Genomic DNA, 25,565 nt, shown 5'->3' on the forward strand with positions numbered 1-25,565 from the left:
TCATATTTTTATCTTATAAAAATGATAAAAAAATAAAGATTAAATATGTAATTAAACTTTAATATTATTAAATATTAATTATTATGATCTCAAATTGAGATTTTTCTTTATGTTATAATTTTAACAACTAATAAATAATAAATAACAAAGGACTTTATCCTACAATTACACTCTTTACAATTTGAGTATGTTTGAGGCTTGAGAAAACAATGGAGTGAAAGTTGAACATGATCTAGCTAGCTTGTATAGTGGATTTTGAAATTCATTTATTATTCCAGTTGAAGTCTCTTAAGTTCTAAAGTTTTTTAAACATCCAAAGGTTAATAATGATCTTAAATAATGTAAAATGAGTGTGCCACATATGAACGTAAAATATTGTTCTTATTAACTAAAATATGAAGGTCATTTTGTATTTAGCATCAAGACACTTAAGGAGATAATTACAATTTTTTTATTAAAGATAATTGACATAAATTAATGTTCTTTACTGATGTGAAATGGTGAAATATAAAATTTAATCAAATTAAGGGATCAATATGATAATGAGTGTCAAAATTCATGGACTAAAACAGATGGATCAATATTTTTCATACCTAATCTTATTCTTAGAATTAGTCATTGTATGAATATGTCGTGTGTCATATAAATATTTAACATGTTAGATTAATTGTTCTATTAATGATAATAAAAAAAATGCTTAATGAAAGGACTAATGTAAATGACAAATTATATACTTACGAAGTTTTTTTGTTTCACTTTGTGAAATTAAATGACTAAAGTGGCAACATTTGACATTTGCCAAATTTGAGGAGCAAATTAGGGGTCTACTCCAACCATAAAAAAAATTTGCAAAGTTATGTGTTAAATTGTGATAGTTGTCATGTATATTATAATTGTTATCATTTTTGCAATGTAATATTTACATGTCAATGATGATTATTAACAATTTGGATTAAATATATTTTTAATTTTTATAAAATGAATAAATTATATTTTTTTTATCAAATGAATAAATTATGATTTGATCCTTGTAAAATTTATTTTTTTTTATCTCTCTACACTTTACAATTATTATTTTTAGTTTTTATTATTATGTAATAATTTTAAATTACTTGTTTATTTATTGAGAGGTTAAGTGATATTCTTATGTATTACCTAGATATCATATTAGTATGTGATATTTTTAAAAATTTATAAGTTCTTAAAATAAATATTATTTATATATCTTAAAATTATTCTTATGGACCAAAAATAGTAATTTTATATTTTAAAGAGATAAAAATTAAAATATATATATGTTAGAGGAAAAATCTAAAAACTTGTAATATAATATTTAGTCAAGTAGTCAATAACGGCCCCCTCACTCTCTATTTGATGTCCCCATCTCACATAAATTAATAATGGAAAACTTGGGCACCTAATTTGACCCAACGCAACTGTTATACACGTGCAACAATACCAAAGATACGCCAACTAACGGCGTTAAAGGAACTAAAGATGCCGAAATACATGGGACACTAACAATTACGTAAATAAAATATTAAAGAATTGTGATTGATTATTTATAAAACATGTGAAGAGTTATTTTTTTTAACATCTAAAGAGTATAATAATTTTTAAAAAGAAAAAAAAATCTTTATATCTTCTTTATAACATGTATAATTATGTTACATCTAGACCGCCGGCAGACCCATATAATATTTATTTTTCAAAACACGTTAGCAAAGCTGCAATTCTAGAAGCTCTGGCCCAACTTGGCGTTGACCAAAGCCAAGAGTTTTTTTCTGCATTGCTGCACCTTCTGTTCTGGAGCGCCCATGTCATGGCAAAACAAGAAAAATTTAAAACCTATATCTATTATAAAGTAAATATTGAATTATGTAATCACTTTTAATTTTTACTTTTTAACAAATTAGTATACTTTTTTATATATTAATATGGAAAAATATACTTCATGTTTTTATATATTTATTTTTTAAAAAAATTGAAAGAATTTTTTTGTTAAATTTAAAAATAATAATATTTGATAAAAAAAAAATAGTTACTAAAACCTATTTCAAAAAATTTAAACAACTATTCCTGTTGTGTATAATTATTAGAAGGTCCTCGTTCCATTAAGGACCCTTTATCTCCTGTCACACATAACAATATATAAATAACCCCCATTTCTCTCTATCCTCCTAAATCCCACCTACCGGAGCACAATTTTCTCTCTATATTCTCTTCATTCACACAGTCCCAACTACTATAACACACATTTTTTTTTCTGTTGAATTGATTGGCAGCTGAGACGGAGGAAAGAAGAAAATTGAGAAGAATGCCTCCCTTTGAAGGCTCTAAACCGGCGGTGTGTCCGAAGGGGGAAACGAACAACATAGTTTCGATCGACGTGGGTGGTCAACTCTTTCAAACGACGAAACAAACCCTAACCTCGGCGGGTCCCAAAACCTTCTTCTCCCGAATAGCGGAATCTTCTGGAATCTACACGCCGTTCATAGACAGAGACCCTGAACTTTTCTCTCTTATCCTTTCCCTCCTCAGAACCGGTAACCTTCCTTCAAAGGCCAAAGCTTTCGATCTCCAAGACCTAATAATCGAGTCCAGATTCTACGGCGTCGAAACCCTCTTAATCAATTCCCTCTCCAACCCTTCCCAATTCGAACCCTTCAACCTCCATAAATCCCTCCTTTTGCCCCTCAACGGCCGCGACTCCCCCTCCGCCCTCGCCGCCACCGCGTTCGGCGCCCTCCACGTCGCACACGGCAGCAAGATCACCTCCTTCGACTGGTCCCTCCGCCGCAAGTCCACCCTCCTCACCCACTTCACCGCCGTCGACTCTCTCCTCGCGCTCTCGCCGTCGCTCGTGGCCGCCGGCGCCAACGACTTCTCCGGCCTCCAAATCCTCGACCTGGAAAAGGGGCGCGTGAGGGAAACCCTGCACTGGGAAAACGTCACCAAATCGGGCTCCACCGTCCAAGCCATCGGATCCTCGCCGGAGCAAATGTTTGTTAGCTTCGAATCTTCCCGTAGAAACTCAAACTCCATAATGGTGTACGATGTTCAAAGCCTGGCCCCCGTGACGGAGATTGCCCACAACGAAATCTTCGGCGCCGACATCGATTCGGCGATTCCGGCGACGAAGCTGCAGTGGGTGGAAAGTTGCAAGCTTTTGATGGCATCTGGGTCCCACAGCGGTCCCTCCGGCGTGAGCGGCAACATGCGGTTGTGGGACGTTCGGTCGGGTAACGTAGTCTGGGAGACTTCGGAGAAGGTGGATTGTTTTGCTGACGTGGCAGTTTGTGATGGGTTGTCGGTTATTTTTAAGGTTGGGGTGAATTCGGGTGAGGCGTCCTACGTGGACTTGAGGAAGTTGAGTAGTGGCGGCGAGAGCACGTGGGTCTGTCTGGGAGATAAGAGAAAGGCTCTGAATGGGAAGAAGGAAGGTTTTGGTTGCAAGATCCAAACGCAGGGGAATCAGGTGTTTTGCACTAAGGCTGGTGACGTGGAGCTTTGGTCTGAGGTTGTTTTGAACGGTGGAAGGATCTTCAAGAAGAACTTGATGGGGAGGGTTAGGGACATGGGTGGGGCTAAGGTTACCAATTTGGCCTTTGGTGGGAGCACCATGTTCTTGACTAGGAAGGATCACCAATCTGTTGAGGTCTGGCAGAGTTCTTCTACGGACTTTTGATTTCTTACAAACTACAGTAGAGGAGTGGTGAATGCAAATGAAAATCCCCCTTGTTGTAGAAATTGTTTATTCCTTGTATTTCTACTTTTCCACTTCTGACACCCAATTCGGTGTCTGAAGGGGAGGTTGTATTTACTATATATTTAGTTTCCTGCACAAATCATCCGGTAATTTCTGTACTCGATGAAAATATACATTTTATCAGGTTGTTCTCTCAAGTCAATTTATAGGCTAAACTGTTCTATATGTTTATAACAATAAGTCTCCACATAAAATTAATAAATCTAATCATCGAACAGGATATAACGTCAAAATAGCAAAATACACGGTTTGCATTGAGGCTGATAAATCATTGTATCCGGTGCTATTATTGTCTAATGGAAACCTATCTAAATAATAAGTAATAATAGTATCTTTAAATTGAGAATTTAAATAGAATAATTTATTTATTTAATTTTTTTTTATTTTTTGAGGTAAAATATTTTGGATGAAAAATTTATGAAGAATTTAAAATTTAAATATTTGTAAAAAAATTTAAAATAGTAAAATTTTAAATTTTTTCAAAAAAAAATAAGAGTTTGAAATTTTATATATTTTTTTCTTCTTATTTTTTTTTATATTTTTAATTATTAAATATTTAAAAATATTTTAATATTATTTAATATTAATTTTTAAAATTATTAAATATTTAAAAATTAGCTAATATTTATTTTTATAAAATTTAATTTAAAAATCTCAACATATAAATATATTCTTTAAATTAATTTTATCATGATAAAATAAAATTATCATATCCAACCTAATAATTTAAAATTTAAGAAATTTAAATTAATTTATCCAAATAAAATATTTTAAAAATAATAAAAATTAAAATCAAAGTAATTTAAATAATAAAAATTTAGAATTCTTTAAATTTATAAAATTTTTCAGTCTTACTGTTAATGTTTTCTAGAAACACAGTAGTGAAGACAATCTAGATGGTCACTATACTGTTCATGGGCGTTATTTATGCTTCAGTGCAGGATTTAATTTTCATGAATTTATATAAAGCATATATTAAATTTATTAAAATATTTTAATTACATTTACTAAACTATTTTTAATTACATTTATTGTAAATGATGTTCTGATTTATTGTTTTAGAAGTATATTAATTTTTTAAGTTAAAAACATTATTATTTACTTATATTTGAGTTAATAAAATTTAAATATTTTTTTCTTATTTACAGCCAGTGAGTAAGAGAGATGACACATTTATTACCCGTTCAGGTTCAGGGCAGAAGGTGTTCTCAGGATATGGACACCTGCAGATGCTATGTATTCTCTGAAAACAGCTATGAAGTGGGATGAACATGTGTCACTCCTTATTTAGTAGTTTTAAATTCATTTTGATCAGATGGGTTGCTTTGATTGGAATATATTTTGTTTCAAATTCTGAAGAAATTTGCGGTCTTGTTACATGCTTTCCGAACAGGTTTTTGGACTTGAATATGACCTGGATCTCTTCAATGTGCTTGTTGTCCCAGATTTTAACATGTAATTTTTATTTACCTTTTTATTTTTTGAGATTTCAATCATATGACCCTACATACATTGTATTGGACAGAGGCGCCATGGAAAACAAGAGCTTCAATGTAAGTCCCCTTCTTGTCAGCTTGTCTCTGTTGGTTTATCTTTATTCACTTTGCACATTTATAATTTCCTTTTTTTGTTTGCAGATTTTTAATTCAACAGCTACTGATGCAGATTATGCTGCAATATTAGGAGTTATTCGTCACGAGGTTTGTAACTATCTTATTATATAATTTTTGAAGAGTGAGTTACTTTTCTAAAAACTAAATTTCTTTGGGTTGTCTTGATTAGATTATGACGGGAGCTTATTTCTTGTCTATTATGCAATATTTCCACAAATGGACGTGGTATTACATATCATAAATCTTGTTATCCTATCAAACTAAGGATTTTATATACTTTTATTCCCATTCATATAATGTTCTAATACTTTTTCTTACCTAGTTCTATTTCACTTTTGGATTTCTATTATATTATAAATCCAAGGTTTTTTTTAGGGCATTTGTTGTTTGCATGCTTATATCTTTTCATTCTGTGGGTATGTTAAAGCTTAAATTGAGCATTTCATTTAATAATATCAGAGTGACATGTCGTGACTTTTCAACTTAGTCTGAAGGAAGGTCTCCCTGTTTTTTGATCAGGCACAACCTATTTACCTTTGTTTCTTTGTTTTTGTTTCAATTTAAGGCATTACAATATTTTTCTTCCATTGATTTTTTTTTCTTTAGTTCAATGAGTTGAATTAATTATTGGGAGGAATTTTCATCCGACATGGGAAGTTGCACTTAAAGCGGATTGCTGATGTTTTAAAACAAAAATTTCCAATGTGGTAAAAAAAATTGGTAGACCACTAGACCTTATGGAGGTCGGACACTGATGGCAAGACAAAAGGCAAACAAATAAAAGAGGTTGTTGGCTTTGATTACAAGAGGTTCGATGAAAAAAGTCAAAATAAAAAATAAAAACTCGTTGGTTGGTTGAATGAGTATAGTGCGTAAGTTTTAAATCTTTTTAATATTGACTTTGATTCTCATGCATTAAAAAAAAAAAAAAAAAGCAAAATACTATGAGATAATATCCGATTTTGAGTCTTTTAAAATTCATTTGTTCATACCAAGGATGGTAAAACGGGCAAGTCCGCCCCGTTTTGGCCCGTCCCGCCAACGTAAAACGCCCCCCCCCCCCCCCCCCCCGCCTAAGGATGGGCTGGAGGTTAGCGGGTCAGCCCGCATACAAAAAAAAAAATAGAAAAAAAAATATATTTTATGTTCAAATAAAAAAAAATTTGCTACAAATAAATAAATATAACCATATGAAATTAAAAATGCATACATATTGTACATAATATATTCAATAAAAACAAATTACAAACTTAGAACAAAATTAAATAGAAATTAGTCTATTTACACCAAAATCAAAACCAAATTATAAACTTACACAACTAAATTTTTTGATAGTTCACAAAACAAGTTTAAATACAATTAATTAACTTTAAATTTTTATTTTAAGAATATTAGAAGCTCTCTTAAAAGAAGATGTCTCTACTTTTTTTCTTGATCATCTTCATCCTCATCTTCTACATCAAAATAAAATAAACATAAAAATAATTAAATTTTAAAAAATATATATGCGGGTCGGCGAGTTGTGACGGGCTGGCCCGCTATTTGACCCGGAGGGTTGACGGGCTTGGCGGGTTGGCAGGTTGAAATGATGCGCCCGGCCCGCGGGTTACCGCTCACTTTGCCATCCCTAGTTCACACCATTTGTAAAACGACCCTTCTTGTAAGCCGTTTGTTGTGTGAGATTGTTGCTGTTGAGTGTTGAGCAAGGGCCTGCTGGACTAAGTGTCTTTCACAGCCAAACCCAACTACCTGCGACCTTAATTTAATGTTTAACTTTAACCCATGCCCCCTAAAAAATTATAATTGGAAGATTGATAATAAGTTTGAGCTGTTTATAAAATAGGATATATGTTATGATTCTATATTAGAATATGCATAAGAAAATAATATAACGTATTTATATAAAATAATATTGGTTTTAGAATTTAAAACTTATAAGATGATATATTTGATGTCTAAAGTTAATTTAGAATAAGACTAAAAAATATACATTTGATATATTTTTGCAATTGTAAACCAACATAGTTTAAATGCATTTTAAGATAAGTACATCATTTAAATAATTTAGCTCCCTAGTAGTTATTACAAAACTTTCGTAATTAATTATGAAACAGAAGAAATTTAAAAATTGGGTCGAAGCATTCATTTGTAAATGTGATATGTTATATCTTTGTTTTGGTTAATATTATCATTGGAAATAGAAGAGAAAAAAAAATCCTAAATAATTATAAGTATGACAATTGGAGAAATTAAAATTATGTGATAATGTCAATCACAAGGCATATATTAATAAATTAAGTGTGAATTTTTTTATCTTAAATTGTGAAAAACTTTGTTGTAAACAACATTTGAAGTGACATTAAATACTTTTCCATCATCGTATGATATTAGTATCTAAAAAAACACGTGAAGTAATCATTGAAATAACAACATATAATTATCCATGTGAGAAAATAGGTTATGGAAGAAAGATGCCAACACATCTGCGAAATTGCCCTAGACTCTTATTTATGGTAAATGCAAAAGAAACAACAACACAAAATTGTATACGCGGAAATCTGAAAGGAATTATGTGATTAGATGGGCTCAATAACAATCTTGAAATATAAAGCTTGTGTACAATATCACTTCTTGATATGACTTTTGCCTCAAAGTACATGATTCCCCATTTGATTAATTATAAGTCGAGTATCATTACATAAACTTGAAGACCAATCAATATTCATCAACATTATTGAAACACTGATCTTGAGATTTAACTAATAGAAAATAATTTAGATGTCTCTTTACCTTGTACTAAAACTTAATTTATTAAAATAATATAAAGGTTAATCGGCCAACTAAAGATATATAATAAATAAAAATTTGTCAATAGTATTTTAAAGTTCACAACTAAAAATACAAAATAATATTTTGTGTGCTTTCAAACATAAAGACACGGAAGGGGAGAGTACGACAAATGTGTTGAATTAAAAAAAATGTTGAATTCAACAAAAATACAAAATTTTACAATTAATCAACTTTGAAGTATAATCAGAACTGACACTAGATCTCGTTTAGGGGTTGATCGTTTTGATCCATGATTAAGAATCCAAAATTAAATTATGAGATGTATATAATTGTGAGATGATTTTTATATTATTTTTAAAATAAATTATTATCTCTTATATTTTTTTATATCTAAATATCAAATTGTGATACGATTATAAAGTCATGTTTATATTATTAATTTTTATGTATTATTTTCATATGTAAAAGGGTTTTTAAAATTTATTTTTTGGATCCTTTAGAATTAAGTTTAGTTTTAATCTTTCAAAAATGTTATTTGATTTTAATCATCTAATTTATAGATGCATCAGTTTTGGTCATCAAAGTTATTTATATAGTACATTATAATAAATGATATTATAAAAGCATTTCTTTTAGATTTGTTAATATTATATTATTTGTTTAATGTAATAAAACATGTCATTTTCAATTAAATTATGTATCTAATTTTACATTATAAATATTTATATATAAAAACTCATACCAATAAATTATTGTTAGTTTAAGTAATATTAGACTCGGTTTCTTTAAATAAAATATAAGATAATCAACTAGGTTCTTAGATATATTAATAACTTAATTATTTAAAATATATAATTTCCATATTTATTATTTTTCTTATGTCTCATAAAATAAAATATCAAGAATCATCTCATGTAAAACAATCATAATGTGTACTTGGATGGTGTGGGGTTAAATTCATAGTAAGATTATGTTAAATATGTTCATTTGGAGAATATATATTTATGTGTTTCTAATCTACAAATAATACACGAACCTTTTGTTCCTCTGATTGCAGCACGTAGGTAATAACTAATGTATTATATTGTAGTAAACTTTAATTCATAATAAACCTCATCAAGTTTCTTTTTTTTTTTTTTTACTGAATACTCATAAAGTCTATTTGTAATTTTGTTTAACAATGTTCTAACCCCTAATAACGTTTCAATTCTCCAACACTCAACTTTTTCGATACTGAATTTAAAACCATAAATTGTATTTAATAATTCAAATAAATTATAAACTATTTAAAAGCATTCTATGGATAACAAATGGTTCATTCTTTTATGGAGTATTTGGTAGAGGAATTTTTTTTTTTCATACCCATTAATCATAATTATTGAGAATAACTAAAATTTGTTTTCATAAATATTTTTAGAAATATTTATACAAGAATTAAGATTTTCTTTTTATGTTTGTTTAAATAATATATTCATATGTACATAAATGTTGCAAAATATCATTTACTAAACTAAACTCATTAATATATTTTTATTCTTTTTAATATTAAATTTTTATTATTTAATTTAATCAACATATTTTCACATAATATATATATATATATATATATTTTTTTTTTTTAAATTTCGGAATGAGGTTTATTTTTTTTTTATTATTTTTTTTTTTTATCTCTGTTGAAACATGTGTCCATTTTTTAAACTATTTTTTTTATCATTATAAACTCAATCTTAAAAAATGTAATTATACGATAATTTTTTCATACTTATTACTATTATTATTATTATTATTATAAAACATCAAACCTGATATATTTTGTTATTGTTATTTATTTGACAATTTTGAATCATAGGGGGAGAGGAATCCTTAAGATTCAGACATAAAAAATACAATTTTTTATATTAATTTTTTATAATTGTATAATATTTAAAATAATATAAAATATAAAAAATAATTTATTATTGATAAAAAAGTTAACTAAGTCTCCATACATTGCACGAGTGAATCAACTGGTTAATGTTAATACTAATTAAGTGATAATATTTAAATCATATAAATATAATTTTTATTATAAACACTAGCAGGAAAAAGGCACGGAGTGCCTGCATTGTATTAAAGGAAAAAAAAATCAGAAGTTACTAATAAAAAATGTAGCAATTATTAAAAATAAACAAAAAATAAAATGGTTCATGTAAAAATGAAGATCAAAATTAATTATTGAAATTGGTATCCCTTATATATTAGTATAAATTCATTAATTTTAAGTTCTTAAATTAGATTAATAAATATTTTTCTAATTTTTTAAAATAAAAGGATATAATGATAAAAAAAAGTGAAAATCAAGGTGATTACCAAAATTCTTTATATATTAGTATTAGTATAGATATCCTGTTAATGTTACCTCACTAATAATGTTTTAATTTTCCAACACTGAACGGTTATTAAAACTGAACTCAAAAACAATAAATTGTATTAGGGTTTGGTCAATAAATTGTGACGGATGCAATGCTCTAGACAATGTATAGGAAGAGTTTTTCTCAAATTTTGGTTAGCGTTTATCATGTTAATGAGATACTTAGGAGGGTGTATTAGTTTAAGATTTCGTAGGATTTTAAAAGATTTTTTTTTAGTAAAAAAATTTATTGGTATTCAATCAGGATTTTATGTCACTTAAAAATAATCTAGTGGTATTCAATCTGGATTTTCAAGATTTTTTAAAGAGTCCATTAAAATCCACTAGTATTCATTTGAGATTTTTTACAACTTAAAAACAAATCATTGGTATTCAAAAATATAAGGATTTTAAATGATTGTTGTGTGAGAGGAATTTTGAAGGACTTTCTAGTGTTATCTATAAATACCAGATTCATAAAACAATCCCATCCAAACCCATCGGATTTTGAAGGATTGTTTGAAGTGATTTTTCAAGTGTTTCAAGAATTTTCAAGTGAGTTTTTCATCTTTTTTTTGTTCTATGCTATTGTCTTCTCCATTTTTTCTCTACTAATAATACTACACTATTGTTCATTGCTCATATATAATATTGTAGTACTGTTCTCATCTCATTCCTCTATTTTGTGAAACTTTGATATGTAAATGATAGTGTCATTGACTTGCTCTATTTTTCTGTTCGTTTTCTTTAATTGACTTGCTTTATTTTATTCTATGTAGTTGAATTTGATCCTTTATATAACACAAAAAAATGCTTGAAATTTCAACTTTTAAGTGGTATTTTTTTTTATAACACACGTCAAGAAAAGAAAAAGGTAAAAGATGAAATTAATATCATAATCTCTACAATATATATATATATATATATAAAAGATGAATTTGTTAGGGTTTCTATGAGTAGAATGAGATGAAAATGGATCTTAGTTGGGGGAAGAACCCTTTCAGCATAAAAACTACGAACTCTCTCATTCCCTTTAATTTGTTACACTTATCATTCATCCTTTTATGACTCAACAATTATTTTATTTTTTTACTATGAATTTTTATTTTTATTTTTATATTGTGAAATTAATATTTTTTTATATTTTAAAAAAATAAAATTAACATAAGACATTGCAGTATCTAATTTTTTAGGGTTTAGGATTTATGCATTCATTAGCTTATTTCTTAAAAAAGGAAATATTGTTAAAATATTTGTTAAAATAATTTACATATATAAATATCGTTAAAAATTATCATATAATATATAACTAAAATAGTATATATATATATATATATATATATATATATATATATATATATCTCTATATCTAAATACTTCTGTTTATATAAAAAAAAATTATATATCTAAATATTTTCTCAGTATCGAATATACTGATTTTTTTTATATAAAAAATTATCTTGTGATTCTATATTTTCGTTTTTACATTTTTTTTATAATGACTGAGGTATTTGATCCATTTGGATAGCCAAGATATATTCGATCTTGTATGATTGGTGTGCTTCTAAAAATAATAATATAACTTTATTGGTTTTGTCTCTTTTCCATAATTATTTATATAACTAGTTTTCAACATATATTGTTTTAGTAGTTCAAATGGGAGATTCACAAGGAAATAATAAAGAAAAAGGAAAAGAGAAAGAAAACTATGAAGCTTGGACCAAGGAGGATTCCGATGAATTGTTACAATTGATAGTGGATGCTATAAAAAGAGAATAGGATATTATGGAGAATTATTATTATTATTTATCTAAACATTATTGTTTTTTTTTATTATTTTTGTCTTTGACTCTTTTTAAATTTGAATGTATGATTTTTTTTTTTAAAAATCTTATCAAATGTCCAAACTCCATAAAATCCCACAGAATCCATTAAAATCCTGATTTAAAAGTCTTGCAGAATCCATTAAAATATTGATTTGAAGTCTTGTATAATCCTGCAAAATCTTAAAAGTCATGAAAATCCTGCAAAGTCTTTTAAAATCCGTAGGATTCTTTTTAACTAAAAAAGTCCTTTAAAATTCTAATTCAATACACCCCCTTAGTCTATCGTTTTTTATTTCATTTAATATCACATGCTTTTATAAGAAAAGTAGGTTCGATTTAGAATTTCATTTCCTTTTATATATTAAGATATTATTTAACATATCTTAATATAGAAAAGTTAAGATATTCATATCAATATTTTAATAAACAAATATTTATATTTAAATAAAATATATATTCTTTAAATTAATTATTATTTAACATATTAATATGAACATTTGTAATATATATAGAAATTATATCCTTAATTTGGAGAATTTTTTAATTATAAGATAAGACTTGTTTTATAAATTAATTATTATTTAATATATTCCTTGAATTACTAATTAATGTTACTTAATATATAGTAATAAAGTAATAATATTAGAAGAAAGTAAAATTGCAGTAAAAAAAGGAGAAAATAAAATTAGTAACAGTATTTCTTAATTGTATAAGTTTTTTAATACATTTTTTTATATTTTTTATTTAATTTAATAAATATAAGATAATTAATACATAGTTATAAGCGTTGTTGTTTGATAATTATATCTTTAATATATTTGAGGAGAAATTTATTATTATAGACATCCTTCTTTTTATATACTAGGATTATTTATTAAAAGTTATACCGGTGTCGTTTGAACCCTCCTTATATATATATATATATATATATATATATATATATATATATATATATATATATATATATATATATATATATATATATGAGGAGGGTTCAAACGACACCGGTGTAACTTTTATTAAGTGTTACATCGCTCAATAACTTTATATTAAATGTAAATTTTGAAAATCCAACCGTTAGATTGAAAGTTCATATAACTTTATATGTGTATATCAAATTTTGTTAAAATTGAACAACAATTTGAAGGTGATCAAAGTGTCCATATTTTAGTATATTTTGAAATAAATATATTACGTCAATTTTGTTTTATAAAAATGAAGTATCAAATCATCTTAGATTAATATAAAATTTTGTATATATGATCTAAGATATATAAATTTTTAATTTAACGGTTGGATTTACAAAATTCGCATTTAATATAAAGTTATTGAGTGGTGTAACATTTAGTAAAAGTTACATCGGTGTTATTATAATCCCCTCTCTCTGTGTATATATATATATATATATATATATATATATATATATATATGTGTGTGTGTGTGTGTGTGTGTGTGTGTGTGTGTGTGTGTGTGTGTGTGTGTGTGTGTGTGTGTGTGTGTGTGTGTGTGTGTGAGAGAGAGAGAGAGAGAGGAGAGATCCTTTTATTTCAGGAGTGAGTCTACCTAGACTTACTCCGTGCAATAACTCATGTTTTACATCAAATTTCATCGATCCAACCATTCAATTTAAAGTTCTTAATGCATAGATTGTATTTGCAAATTTTTAGAAAATTTGAAAATTATTTAATACTTCATTTCATTAATTCAAATTGACGAATAATCATAAAATCATTTTATACATGATTCAAATTAATGAAACGAAGTATCAACTAATTTTCAAATTTTTTAAAAATTTACAAATTTGATCTATGCATTAAGAACTTTAAATTGAACGGTTAGATCATTGAAATTTGATATAGAACATGAGTTATTGAACGGAGTAAGTTTAGGTAGACTTACTCCTAGATTAAAAGAATCTCTCATCTCTCTCTATATATATATATATATATTATATTAAGATGTCTCGAAACTTTTAACGGGCAAATTACTGAATGCTCACTAATCAATACGTATTCTGCAGATAAACTTGTTATAACTTATAACAAGAGGTCTTACCAGAAAAATTAATTTATAGAACGCCACGTTTTTTAAATTAAGGTCACCGAATTATATTGGTGTGGTACTCTAATGCACCGTTTAGGATATTAATTGCTACCTTTTTGAAAGAGGACCAGAAATTTTCTTTCAAGATTTTTCTTCTGTACTAATTATACAGATTAATCACTAGTTACTCACCATTTAATTTTTTTCTTCTCTTTATAAAGGCATAACTTGAATTCCTAACTCTCTTTCCGCCTTTTTAATCTTATTGAAGCTTAAATTAATTTTTGAGACTATTTTTTCGGCTTCTTAAATGCATTATTAATTCCTTCGAGTTCTAGACTGTTGTTGTCTTAAATTAGCAACGCAATTTTTGTTAATTAGCTAACCAAATGGGCGTCATATGCTAATGTTTTGTTTTATATACACCTAGATTTGTGCTTAATTGTAGCAAGGCCTGAAAATCATATTTCTAACTCTTTTGTTTGCATTCGCAGAAGTCAAACAAAAAGGGTGGGGTCATAAAGAAAATTTAGCACAATCAGAATGGCATGATAAATTTGATAATTCACTAGTACTACCTGTCCAATGATGAAAAAGGTGTCCCCAGTTATCTAACAAGATTGCTATCTAAACCTAGATTAATTATCGCCCCAAAAGTCTTCAGTTCAATTGTTATTCAGTTGCCCTAGGACACAAGCAAAAGGGAAAAGAATCTGTGACTTTTATTATTATTCCTACCCCACTGATTTGAAGCTTTCTTCCTCATATTATAGCAACAACTAACAAAGGGACCCTATCGGAAATTTGGAGGAAAGAGGGTAAAACAAATTCTTTTGAAATCAAGATTGAGTTCCTTAATTCCATTAGAATACTTATAAAATGCCAACCAGCATGTTTCATAGCATCACCAGGTAACAAGCTAGGCTGCATATATACTAGCTTCACAATTTTCTTCCCATCAAAAGCGTAGTGTTAAAATCGAATCATAGGGAAAAATAATTACCCGGAATAAAATGATGAAAAGAAGTAGTAAAGTAAAATATTTTAATTTTTTTGTTTAAAAGGACAAAAAAGAAAAGAAAATAAATAACTTTTCTTAAGCCACTCAACAAGTTTAGACTATGTAAAATGTGTAGATAATAAATATGCAGACAAGAATCTAATACAATTACAATGCAAGGATAAATATTATAAATACTAGTAAATAAAAAGGTACTATACGTTAAAAAAGAGAATTTATTCTAATAGTTTGCTCAATTATTAGAGATTATGCATAATTATTAAAAAGTTAAATAGAAAAGATAAATTAAAATGAATGGTAAATGAGAGAAATTTTTTTATTATTGATATAGATTAGCTGTACAGATATAAAATCCAGGAAGAATATTTGTTTTTACAAAATGAAAATTATATAGAAATGGATACTCTAATTAGGGATGGCTATTAAGCAGTGAAAGTGTACTGTACATGAAGTGAAGTGAACGTAGACATAGGGGTAATAATTAGAAGGCTTAGTTAGGGTTGCTTTTGGCGAGGCCAAAACAATAACAATAACAATCACATGTTATAGCTTTACCTTTTGGCCACAAACCTATTAGTGAGCCCATTGTTCCTCAAACATTTCTAGTGCTATAAGTAGTTTTTTATCAACTCTAGATTGACATGTCTTGGTAGGTGGGGTTTTGTTTTAAACCGATTTAAGGCCATGATTGTCTTCTACAGAGTTTAGGTAAATCATTCATTGTCCATGAAGCATGGATTTCAAGAGATATAATTCCTTGGTTTTAATTTTTTTCCTTGGCATCTCAAGCTCTTGTTGACGCATTGGATGAAAAATTCAAAATCAAGATAATTAATTAAGAAAAACGCGTCGATATGTTTATTTTTATTCATCAAAAGTTGATAACAAAAGTGATTTAACATTTATTTTTTAAATTAAGAATCAGAATTCAAAACTTAACATCAACATTTAATCATAATTAGAAGTATCACCTTATCACATAAAAATTATTTGGTGAGAATAAATTATATCTCTTATTAAAGGGGGAAAAAAAAAGGCCGCTCCAATCTCCTATCTATAATAAGAAAAATCGTTAATTGAAAATGAAATTAAAGTCATGACTGAGTGAGTCGTGGCAACACTAGACTGGCTTGAAAGGACTAGAATTCTCGAAATGGGCCTTTTTGTTAGAATTTATTCGCACGTTAATTTGGCCACTTTCCAAAATCCGGTAGTTGTTTGATGCTTGGTATTTTTAAAGCACGTTAGTTCAACAACACACCCAAATTTCAACCTCGTAGACAACTAAAATTCGAATAAGAAATTAGTTCTGTTAATGCATTTCATAAGGGACAGATACATATATTAATAATTAAAAAATAAAATATTTATTATTTATTTCTCAATCATTTGAAAATATTAAAATTTCAACGCTTTGTAATACTTATATATATATATTTTTATTTCTTTAACTTGTATTTTGAAAACTCAATTTAATCATGTCTCTTAGTCAGATAGTTAATATTTGACTCAAGTTCATGCATATGAAAATATTTGTTAGAAAAAAAATCAATATCTTGAAAAAAAAAATGTTTAGTATTCTAATAGATTAGTCGTTGAATTTTGGTCAAGAAATACTGTAAGTTTATTAGAAAAAGAAACTGATATTAACTAAAATATTTTAAGAGAGTTGAACATCATATTTCTAATTGCAGAATAAAAGGAAGACTAATAATTATTTAGAAAGGTTGATAAAGAAAGATAAACGAGGAGAATAAAGGGTTATGAGTTTGGGTCCATAATGATGTTTAGAGCATGAATTTCAGAGAGAAGAATTATTAATATTATCCCATTGATAGATGAGTAATAAATAAATAAATATATGTATATATATATATATATATATATAGAGAGAGAGAGAGTAATTTGGATTAGGAAAAGGGATAAGTGAGGGCTTGACCATTCGTGCAAGTTATTTGAAAGTGGTGGCGGTGGGGCCCACGGGTTGTGAGTGGGATGGTGCTGCTGCGCACGAAAGCCGTCCAGAAATGGCTGTGCACACGTGCACTTCCGCTAACGTAAACAACCACTCCTCTCTTTTCATTACCCCTCTCTGTCTCTTCCCAACACCACATTTATTAACTAAACAACACACCAATCTTCCTACAATTATTTTTCATTAGTTGATACACAATTAAATTGTATTATAATTTTGTTAAATGATTTCTATATAAATATATTAAGAGTTAATTTTTGAAAGAGAATGTAAAAAAAAGGTGTTGGATGAAGAATATTAATTGGTAATAAAAAAATATTAAGAGTTAATTTGTAAGTTTACTATATAGTATGTATGGGGTTGCTTAGTGTAGGACAAGGAGGAAGGGTAGTTGGGTAAATGAAATGATAATTACATAAAGCATAAATAAAAAAGCAAGGACAAGGGTAGGCTAACCGAGTCTTCGTTAATCACATGAGGAGCAAGTCATTGCCGTGTTTGACCTCAACTCAAAGCCAAGCAGCGTTGTACTCACACACGACACAAATACACGCCAACGCAACTCACGGCATAGCACAGCACGCATAAACGAACTCAGATTTCATTCTCTCTCGCACTTTCATTCTCCAACTTCTTTATGCTAATCCCCTTCCCCTCTCATCACTTTTCTCTTTCACCACTCAAGATTATTTTCATCGCCCAACACAAACATGACACGAACTAATGGGAATGATGCCAGAGCCGTTAACAACACTTTCGAAACTATAAACGCTGCTGCTTTTGCCATAGCCTCTGCCCAGAATCGCGTTATTCAACCTCCTTCCCAGGTATAATCACATAACCATAGTTACTTAACTCCCTTATTTCACACCAGTTTTGCAAGAAAAAAAATGCTTTTTTTTCGGGGGGTTTGATCCTTTGAAGCATTAGATTATACCCTTTAGCCTTGTGGTTCTTTTTCTTGGTTTTTGATATGCAATTCATTTCGTGATCACTGTTTGGTTGAGTTTATTATATAATTGATTGATCTCTTTTCCGAAAAGAATAGATCTTTTCGTTTTCTTTTTTCCCTTTGTGCGCGAGCAAATAAAGTAGCAAACTTTTCGTTTTCAAAAGATGGCAAGTTCATGGAAAAAATAAATAGGAATTTCCTGTGCTTGGTCTTTGCCTTAGGTAATAGCATAGCGTGTAAAGTCCGAACTCATCGGTTTTCCATTGTTTCTGCTTTTAGTTGATATCAGTCGTTTTCTTGATGAGTTAGTACTTAGTAGTAATAAAATGAGAATATAATTTTTCTTTTTTAATTATGCAAGTCTTCTTTTTGGAGAGAGTCTTTTACTTACTGAATTAATTTAGTGAAAAACATGTAGCGCTATATGCACAGTTAAGTGAAAATAACAAAATAGGCCTTCTCTTGTTTTTGGCTATTGAATCTCACTTTTTGTAATCAGATTAATGAATCCCAGAACTTAACAAGGACTAATAACAAAGTGGAAAGGATCTGATTCCTAATACTTATAAAGAATTTTTACTCATTTGATCAATTTCCAAAGAAGTTATAGTGTTTGTCCTGATTCCTGCCATGTATGACTATTATTTGGTTTCTTACGTTTTTCACTGAAAAAAGGGATGCTCAAGGAGTAAAAACTACTGTGTTTGTTTCTTATTCAATATGGGGGGTATCAATATTATGATTAAGGTCTGAATTGTATTTCAGTTTGCTTACAACAATAATAATCAAGGGAACAGTTGTAGTGTCTTCTATGGCTGAAACTTAAGTCAGCTACTTTTGCTTGCAGAAGAAAAGATGGGGAAACTGGTTGAGCAAAATTGGGTGTTTTGGATATCAGAAAAACCGAAAGCGCATAGGGCATGCTGTGCTTGTTCCAGAAACAATCCCCAATGGAGCTGATCCTGCTGCAGCTGTTAGTTCAACTCAAGCGCCTAGTATAACACTTCCCTTCGTTGCGCCTCCTTCGTCACCTGTATCTTTCTTTCAATCAGAACCTCCTTCAACTGCACAATCACCAGTTGGTAAATTATCTCACACTTGTGTGTCTGCCAGCATGTACTCTCCTGGTGGCCCTGCCTCAATCTTTGCCATTGGCCCTTATGCTCATGAAACTCAATTAGTCTCACCACCTGTTTTCTCAGCTTCCTCCACTGCTCCTTTCACTCCACCGCCCGAATCCGTCCACATGACCACGCCTTCTTCGCCCGAGGTTCCATTTGCTCAGCTACTAGACCCCAATAGGAACGGTGAAACCTTTCAGAGGTTCCAAATATCTCACTATGACTTCCAATCCTATCAGTTTCATCCCGGAAGTCCTGTTGGTCAACTGATATCACCAAGATCTGCCATCTCAGCTTCCGGCACCTCATCTCCACTCCCTGACTCTGAATTTAATGCCACTTTCTCCCATATCCTTGATTTCCAAAGAACAGACCCTCCCAAGCTTCTCAACTTAGATAAACTATCTGCTTATGAAAAGCAAAAGTCAAACCAAGGTTCTGGATCTTTGACCCCAGATGCTGCAAGGTCCACAAGTCAAACTGGTTTTCTTTCAAATCATTGGGTTTCTGAGATCAAAATGTCTCCACATCCAAGCAATAATCGCCTGAGTGAGATTAGTATAAACCACAGGGTTTCATTTGAATTATCCTCCCAAAAAGTATTGAAATCTCTTGAGAACAAGCCTGCAGCATCAGCATGGACTAAGGTCCTGTCAAAACTGAAAGATGATGCAGCAACAGCTGACAAAGAAGAAAATTCTGTAGAAACAGAGCGTGATGACAAACAAGTCCTTGCTGAAAATCCCAATGATCAACCACTGGAAACCACATTGGGTGGAGATAAGGCAACAGTTAATGAGAAGGATCAGTCCTTGACTCTTTCTTCTGCTAAAGAATTCAATTTTGATAATGCAGATGGAAGAGATAATGTAGTTGCTGATTGGTGGGCTAATGAGAAAGTTGCAGGGAAGGAGGGAGGGGCCTCCAAGGATTGGTCCTTTTTCCCAATGATTCAACCTGGTCTCAGCTAACCAATAAGGACTCACACTATGGCTTCTTGTTCACCAATTTGGCATTGGTTTTTAATTTTGTGCCATGCTACATGCTATATTCAATCATGGTAAATTAAGATTTGGAAGTCTAACACAGTGATGGGGTTCTTTTTTGAACTCAATGGCCCCGAATAAAAAAAATAGTGAGTTTGCTTAATATATCTATTGTAGTTGTTACCAAGTTTGGGTTAGAAATAGCTGTACATTTTTAGCATATGTACCCTCTATGATTATATATGTAATATAGTTGACTGTGATTATAAGTTGACTATGATGGTCATATATTAAATAGCCAAAGATGATGATTGTTTTGATTATATGGATACACCAAATTTGAACCTTGGTCCAAATTTGTGCGTGAGTCCAATCTTCTCACTCAGAGTCACAGGAAACTTTGAAAGTGAATGTTGATACGAGAATTGTTCTCTTTCAGAAAATAAAGCTTTAAAATATTTGCAACGCGTTCGACCAATGTTGGCACTATGCAACATTTGCATTTCACTCGAGGAATCAGAAATTTTCCGAGTGTTCAGATTTGCTATAGTTCAATACAGAATTGACCGATCCAACTAATTAATAATAGGGAGACAGATTCCCAAAATTTGGACTACCATGTTCTAGAGTGAAAGACATGTTTCCCCACATAAACAATTCTACTCTTTGGGTGCAGTCAAAGTTCATAAAAAGTTAACGAAAAAAGTGTGAATGAGAACTTGACGACTAAGATGGTTGTCTAGTAATACTTCGTAGTTGAACGAAAAAAGTTACGATTTAGGGTGTTTAACCTGGCCTGTTTTTATTTATTTTTTTTCTCTCTAATTTTTGACAAAAAATAAGTTCGCTTTTTTCAATTAGTTTTTGCTCCAGTGGTAGCTTGAAAGACTGAAAAAAAAAAAAATAGTTACATTAATCCAAACCAAGCAACACTCACTAATCAAAAAATTATTTACACTAATAAAAAAAAAAAACCAAGAACTAAAAAAAATCTAATAATATAAACCTGTTTTCAAAATAAAGTGACAAATAACTACCAAAAAAAAAATAAAGTGACAAACTTCTTAACAAATGGTCTGAATAACTGGTTTATGAAACTGATTTTGATTCAAAACTGATTTTAACTAAATTCGTTTTAAGAATTAATCCTAAATTGAATGCAAAACCGATTTTTAAATATTTTTTTTTATTAAAAAAGCTTTTAAATTTTAAACCAAATTTGCTTTTGTCCATAAACCGTTTTAGAAACCGGATTAAAACTAGTGTAGAAGGCCCAAAAAATACCTTAGAGCCGTTACCCTGACAGCAGAGCCCTAAAATTAACAACTTCAGGTCCAGTCCACCACGACTCTCCAGGGTCCAAACAAAACCTACCTTTTTCTTAGTTGTTTCCGTTTTTTGTTCTTGCTTCATTGCTTCTTGACCATTTGATTTTATATTTAAATATATCAAATATTCTTTCCATAGTCAATCCTACATTGAGCAAGCAAAGTATCAAACATTCAACATTATATTTAAATTTATCTTTTAATTGTTTATTGCAAGTAGTGAGAAACCTTTTGAATATTTTTTTTATACAAAAGAGAAATATTTCTAAAACTTTTATTAAAGTAAAATTTATTATTCTCAACATTTGTTTTCTACATACATATAAAAAATAAAACTCTTGTCAGTGTACATACTAAAGGGTCTAACTATCTATTAGTCATTTTAATTATTGAATTAGTATGTTTAAACTTAAAAAAAGTGTTTTTAAATAAATACTTTTGAAAAAAGTAATTATTTAAAAAGCAGATAGAAGTTACTTGTTAAAAAAGTAGAAACTTCTTTTTTTTAAAAAAATATTAGACAAACACATAAAAAAATAAAAAAGTGTTTATTTTATTAAAAAAACACTTTTAGAAAGAAAAAAAACACCTTTATCATTCAAGTAAAATGTAAAAATATATTATATTATCTAATGGTAAGAAACATTATTAATTAGATTAGATTGTCTTCCTAATTTCTCTAAAAAAAATTCTCTTACCAAGTAGTTGAAAATCTATTAATTCTGTCAAACTTTGTGATTAAACTTTAATAAAATCATTCCAGTAAAAATGTAAAAATCTAATACATATATAGTAGTAAGTAATATTATTAATTAGATTGTCTTACTAACAAGAAGCCAAAAATATAGTTAATTTTATGTAATATTTCTTTTATACATCTCCGCGCCATAAGTTTGTAACATTCGGTCTACTAACTAATATTATTTACAGAAAAATCTAAGAACATGTAATATAAAATTAATAGTCAAATTGTCAATAACAGCCTCTCTCCTTTATTTCATTTCCTGTAGAACTTAGGCACCAAATTTGACCCAACCTAATGTCATAGCAATTCTCCATAGGAAACACGTGCGACATTACCCAAAGATACTCGTCGAGAATATGTTGGTTTTATTTTATTTTCGTCAGTTCTCGAACATGGTCCATTCCGGCATGCCAATATTTATTTTATTTTTAAAATATAGAAAAACGCTAGCAATGACGCAATTCTAGAAGCCCTGGACCAACATCGCGTTGACCAGACCCAAGACTTTTATTGCATTGCTGCACCTTCTGGAGCACCAGATCCTACACTCATGGCAAAACAAAACCAACAACAAAAAAATTAAAAATAAAAACAAACACCCTTTATCTCCTGTCACACATCACCATATGTATATAAATAAACCAACCTTTCTCTCTATCCTCAATTCCCACCTACCGCAGCACATTTTTCTGTCTTCTCTTCTCTTCATTCACACATTCCCAACTACTGTAACACAACCTTTTTTTTTTTTTTTCTTTTTTTTTTTCTGTTGAATTGATTGGCAGCTGAGACGGAGGAAAGAAGAAAATTGAGAAGAATGCCTCCCTTTGAAGGCTCTAAACCGGCGGTGTGTCCGAAGGGGGAAACGAACAACATAGTTTCGATCGACGTGGGTGGTCAACTCTTTCAAACGACGAAACAAACCCTAACCTCGGCGGGTCCCAAAACCTTCTTCTCCCGAATAGCGGAATCTTCTGGAATCTACACGCCGTTCATAGACAGAGACCCTGAACTTTTCTCTCTTATCCTTTCCCTCCTCAGAACCGGTAACCTTCCTTCAAAGGCCAAAGCTTTCGATCTCCAAGACCTAATAATCGAGTCCAGATTCTACGGCGTCGAAACCCTCTTAATCAATTCCCTCTCCAACCCTTCCCAATTCGAACCCTTCAACCTCCATAAATCCCTCCTTTTGCCCCTCAACGGCCGCGACTCCCCCTCCGCCCTCGCCGCCACCGCGTTCGGCGCCCTCCACGTCGCACACGGCAGCAAGATCACCTCCTTCGACTGGTCCCTCCGCCGCAAGTCCACCCTCCTCACCCACTTCACCGCCGTCGACTCTCTCCTCGCGCTCTCGCCGTCGCTCGTGGCCGCCGGCGCCAACGACTTCTCCGGCCTCCAAATCCTCGACCTGGAAAAGGGGCGCGTGAGGGAAACCCTGCACTGGGAAAACGTCACCAAATCGGGCTCCACCGTCCAAGCCATCGGATCCTCGCCGGAGCAAATGTTTGTTAGCTTCGAATCTTCCCGTAGAAACTCAAACTCCATAATGGTGTACGATGTTCAAAGCCTGGCCCCCGTGACGGAGATTGCCCACAACGAAATCTTCGGCGCCGACATCGATTCGGCGATTCCGGCGACGAAGCTGCAGTGGGTGGAAAGTTGCAAGCTTTTGATGGCATCTGGGTCCCACAGCGGTCCCTCCGGCGTGAGCGGCAACATGCGGTTGTGGGACGTTCGGTCGGGTAACGTAGTCTGGGAGACTTCGGAGAAGGTGGATTGTTTTGCTGACGTGGCAGTTTGTGATGGGTTGTCGGTTATTTTTAAGGTTGGGGTGAATTCGGGTGAGGCGTCCTACGTGGACTTGAGGAAGTTGAGTAGTGGCGGCGAGAGCACGTGGGTCTGTCTGGGAGATAAGAGAAAGGCTCTGAATGGGAAGAAGGAAGGTTTTGGTTGCAAGATCCAAACGCAGGGGAATCAGGTGTTTTGCACTAAGGCTGGTGACGTGGAGCTTTGGTCTGAGGTTGTTTTGAACGGTGGAAGGATCTTCAAGAAGAACTTGATGGGGAGGGTTAGGGACATGGGTGGGGCTAAGGTTACCAATTTGGCCTTTGGTGGGAGCACCATGTTCTTGACTAGGAAGGATCACCAATCTGTTGAGGTCTGGCAGAGTTCTTCTACGGACTTTTGATTTCTTACAAACTACAGTGGAGGAGTGGATTTGTTATTGTTCTTATCAAAATTCAACATAGTTTAGTTGCTAGTTTCATTGAAGAAAAAGGCAATATATTATTTGAACATTCAAATTTTACTAGATATCTAGTGGTGAGAAATGAGAGGAAAAAAATGTGCAGATAATATGATTTGATAAGAAAAATTACATGGAGAAAGATAGGGCCTTGAAAATAAGGAGTGTCCAAAAATTATAACCAAAAAAAGTGGGGTGGCAAAGAGATAGTTGGTAGGTGGTTTACATGGTGTACATATTTATTGTTTGGTGAGGTACCAACCAAGTGGACAAATTGTATTCAATGTTTTTTGACAAATTGTTTTAATCTTTCTGTAAGATGTCAAATATGCCATTCGGCATAAAATGAATGGATGGATGGTTGGTTTAGTGAGACAAAGGTGCATCAATTCTCCAATTCTTTGTTATTGTAGCTTTGTTTTTGTTTATGAAAACATGTATAAACTTTTGGTTATTTTTTTTCTTTTACATAAATGACTTAGTCTTGTATTTTGGTGCATCAGATCCAGAGCTAAATGAGGATGAGGTGTTTTGAGGAGGAAAATATTTATTTTATATGCATGTAAAAAAAATTAGTCTATTTTATGTAGTGAATATTTTGTATCGAAATAATGGTTAAAAAATGGGATGTATATCCATTCGCGAATTAAACATTTTGATTTTTCTTAGACAATTAAATTTTGTACTTTTAAAAAATACATTTTATGAAATGTATGGTTTAGATTAATTTAGACAAGTATTATAATTACATTTAATGATTTA

The 25,565-nt window shown here is 30.6% G+C and overlaps 3 protein-coding genes across 3 annotated transcripts; all 3 read left to right on the forward strand.

Annotated features, from left to right (window-relative positions):
• Window positions 1-2,165: 2,165 nt before the first annotated feature.
• Window positions 2,166-3,911, forward strand: LOC109801596 (BTB/POZ domain-containing protein At5g41330). Its single transcript, XM_083069112.1, has one exon. It carries the CDS (start codon window positions 2,318-2,320, stop codon window positions 3,686-3,688), a length of 1,371 nt encoding a protein of 456 aa, XP_082925238.1. The 5' UTR covers window positions 2,166-2,317; the 3' UTR covers window positions 3,689-3,911.
• Window positions 3,912-17,896: 13,985 nt separating this feature from the next.
• On the forward strand, window positions 17,897-20,808 carry LOC109800777 (hydroxyproline-rich glycoprotein family protein). Its single transcript, XM_020361645.3, has 2 exons — window positions 17,897-18,253; window positions 19,226-20,808. The coding sequence occupies exons 1-2, from the start codon at window positions 18,137-18,139 to the stop codon at window positions 20,468-20,470; spliced, it is 1,362 nt and encodes a 453-aa protein (XP_020217234.2). The 5' UTR covers window positions 17,897-18,136; the 3' UTR covers window positions 20,471-20,808.
• A 2,305-nt stretch (window positions 20,809-23,113) lies between these two features.
• LOC109801174 (BTB/POZ domain-containing protein At5g41330) lies at window positions 23,114-25,182 on the forward strand. Its single transcript, XM_020362181.3, has one exon. It carries the CDS (start codon window positions 23,376-23,378, stop codon window positions 24,744-24,746), a length of 1,371 nt encoding a protein of 456 aa, XP_020217770.2. The 5' UTR covers window positions 23,114-23,375; the 3' UTR covers window positions 24,747-25,182.
• The last annotated feature ends 383 nt before the right edge of the window (window positions 25,183-25,565 follow it).

Source organism: Cajanus cajan, chromosome 2 (assembly GCF_000230855.2).
Source record: "Cajanus cajan strain Asha chromosome 2, NIPB_CcT2T_4, whole genome shotgun sequence".
In the NCBI taxonomy this organism is placed as follows: domain Eukaryota; kingdom Viridiplantae; phylum Streptophyta; class Magnoliopsida; order Fabales; family Fabaceae; genus Cajanus; species Cajanus cajan.

Bases quoted from the DNA above. Each gene is read 5' to 3' on its own strand.
- LOC109801596 (XM_083069112.1), top strand. From the start codon at position 2,318: ATGCCTCCCTTTGAAGGCTCTAAACCGGCGGTGTGTCCGAAGGGGGAA.
- LOC109800777 (XM_020361645.3), top strand. From the start codon at position 18,137: ATGACACGAACTAATGGGAATGATGCCAGAGCCGTTAACAACACTTTC. The intron at 18,254-19,225 runs GTATAATCACAT...TTTTGCTTGCAG, and splicing joins TTATTCAACCTCCTTCCCAG to AAGAAAAGATGGGGAAACTG.
- LOC109801174 (XM_020362181.3), top strand. From the start codon at position 23,376: ATGCCTCCCTTTGAAGGCTCTAAACCGGCGGTGTGTCCGAAGGGGGAA.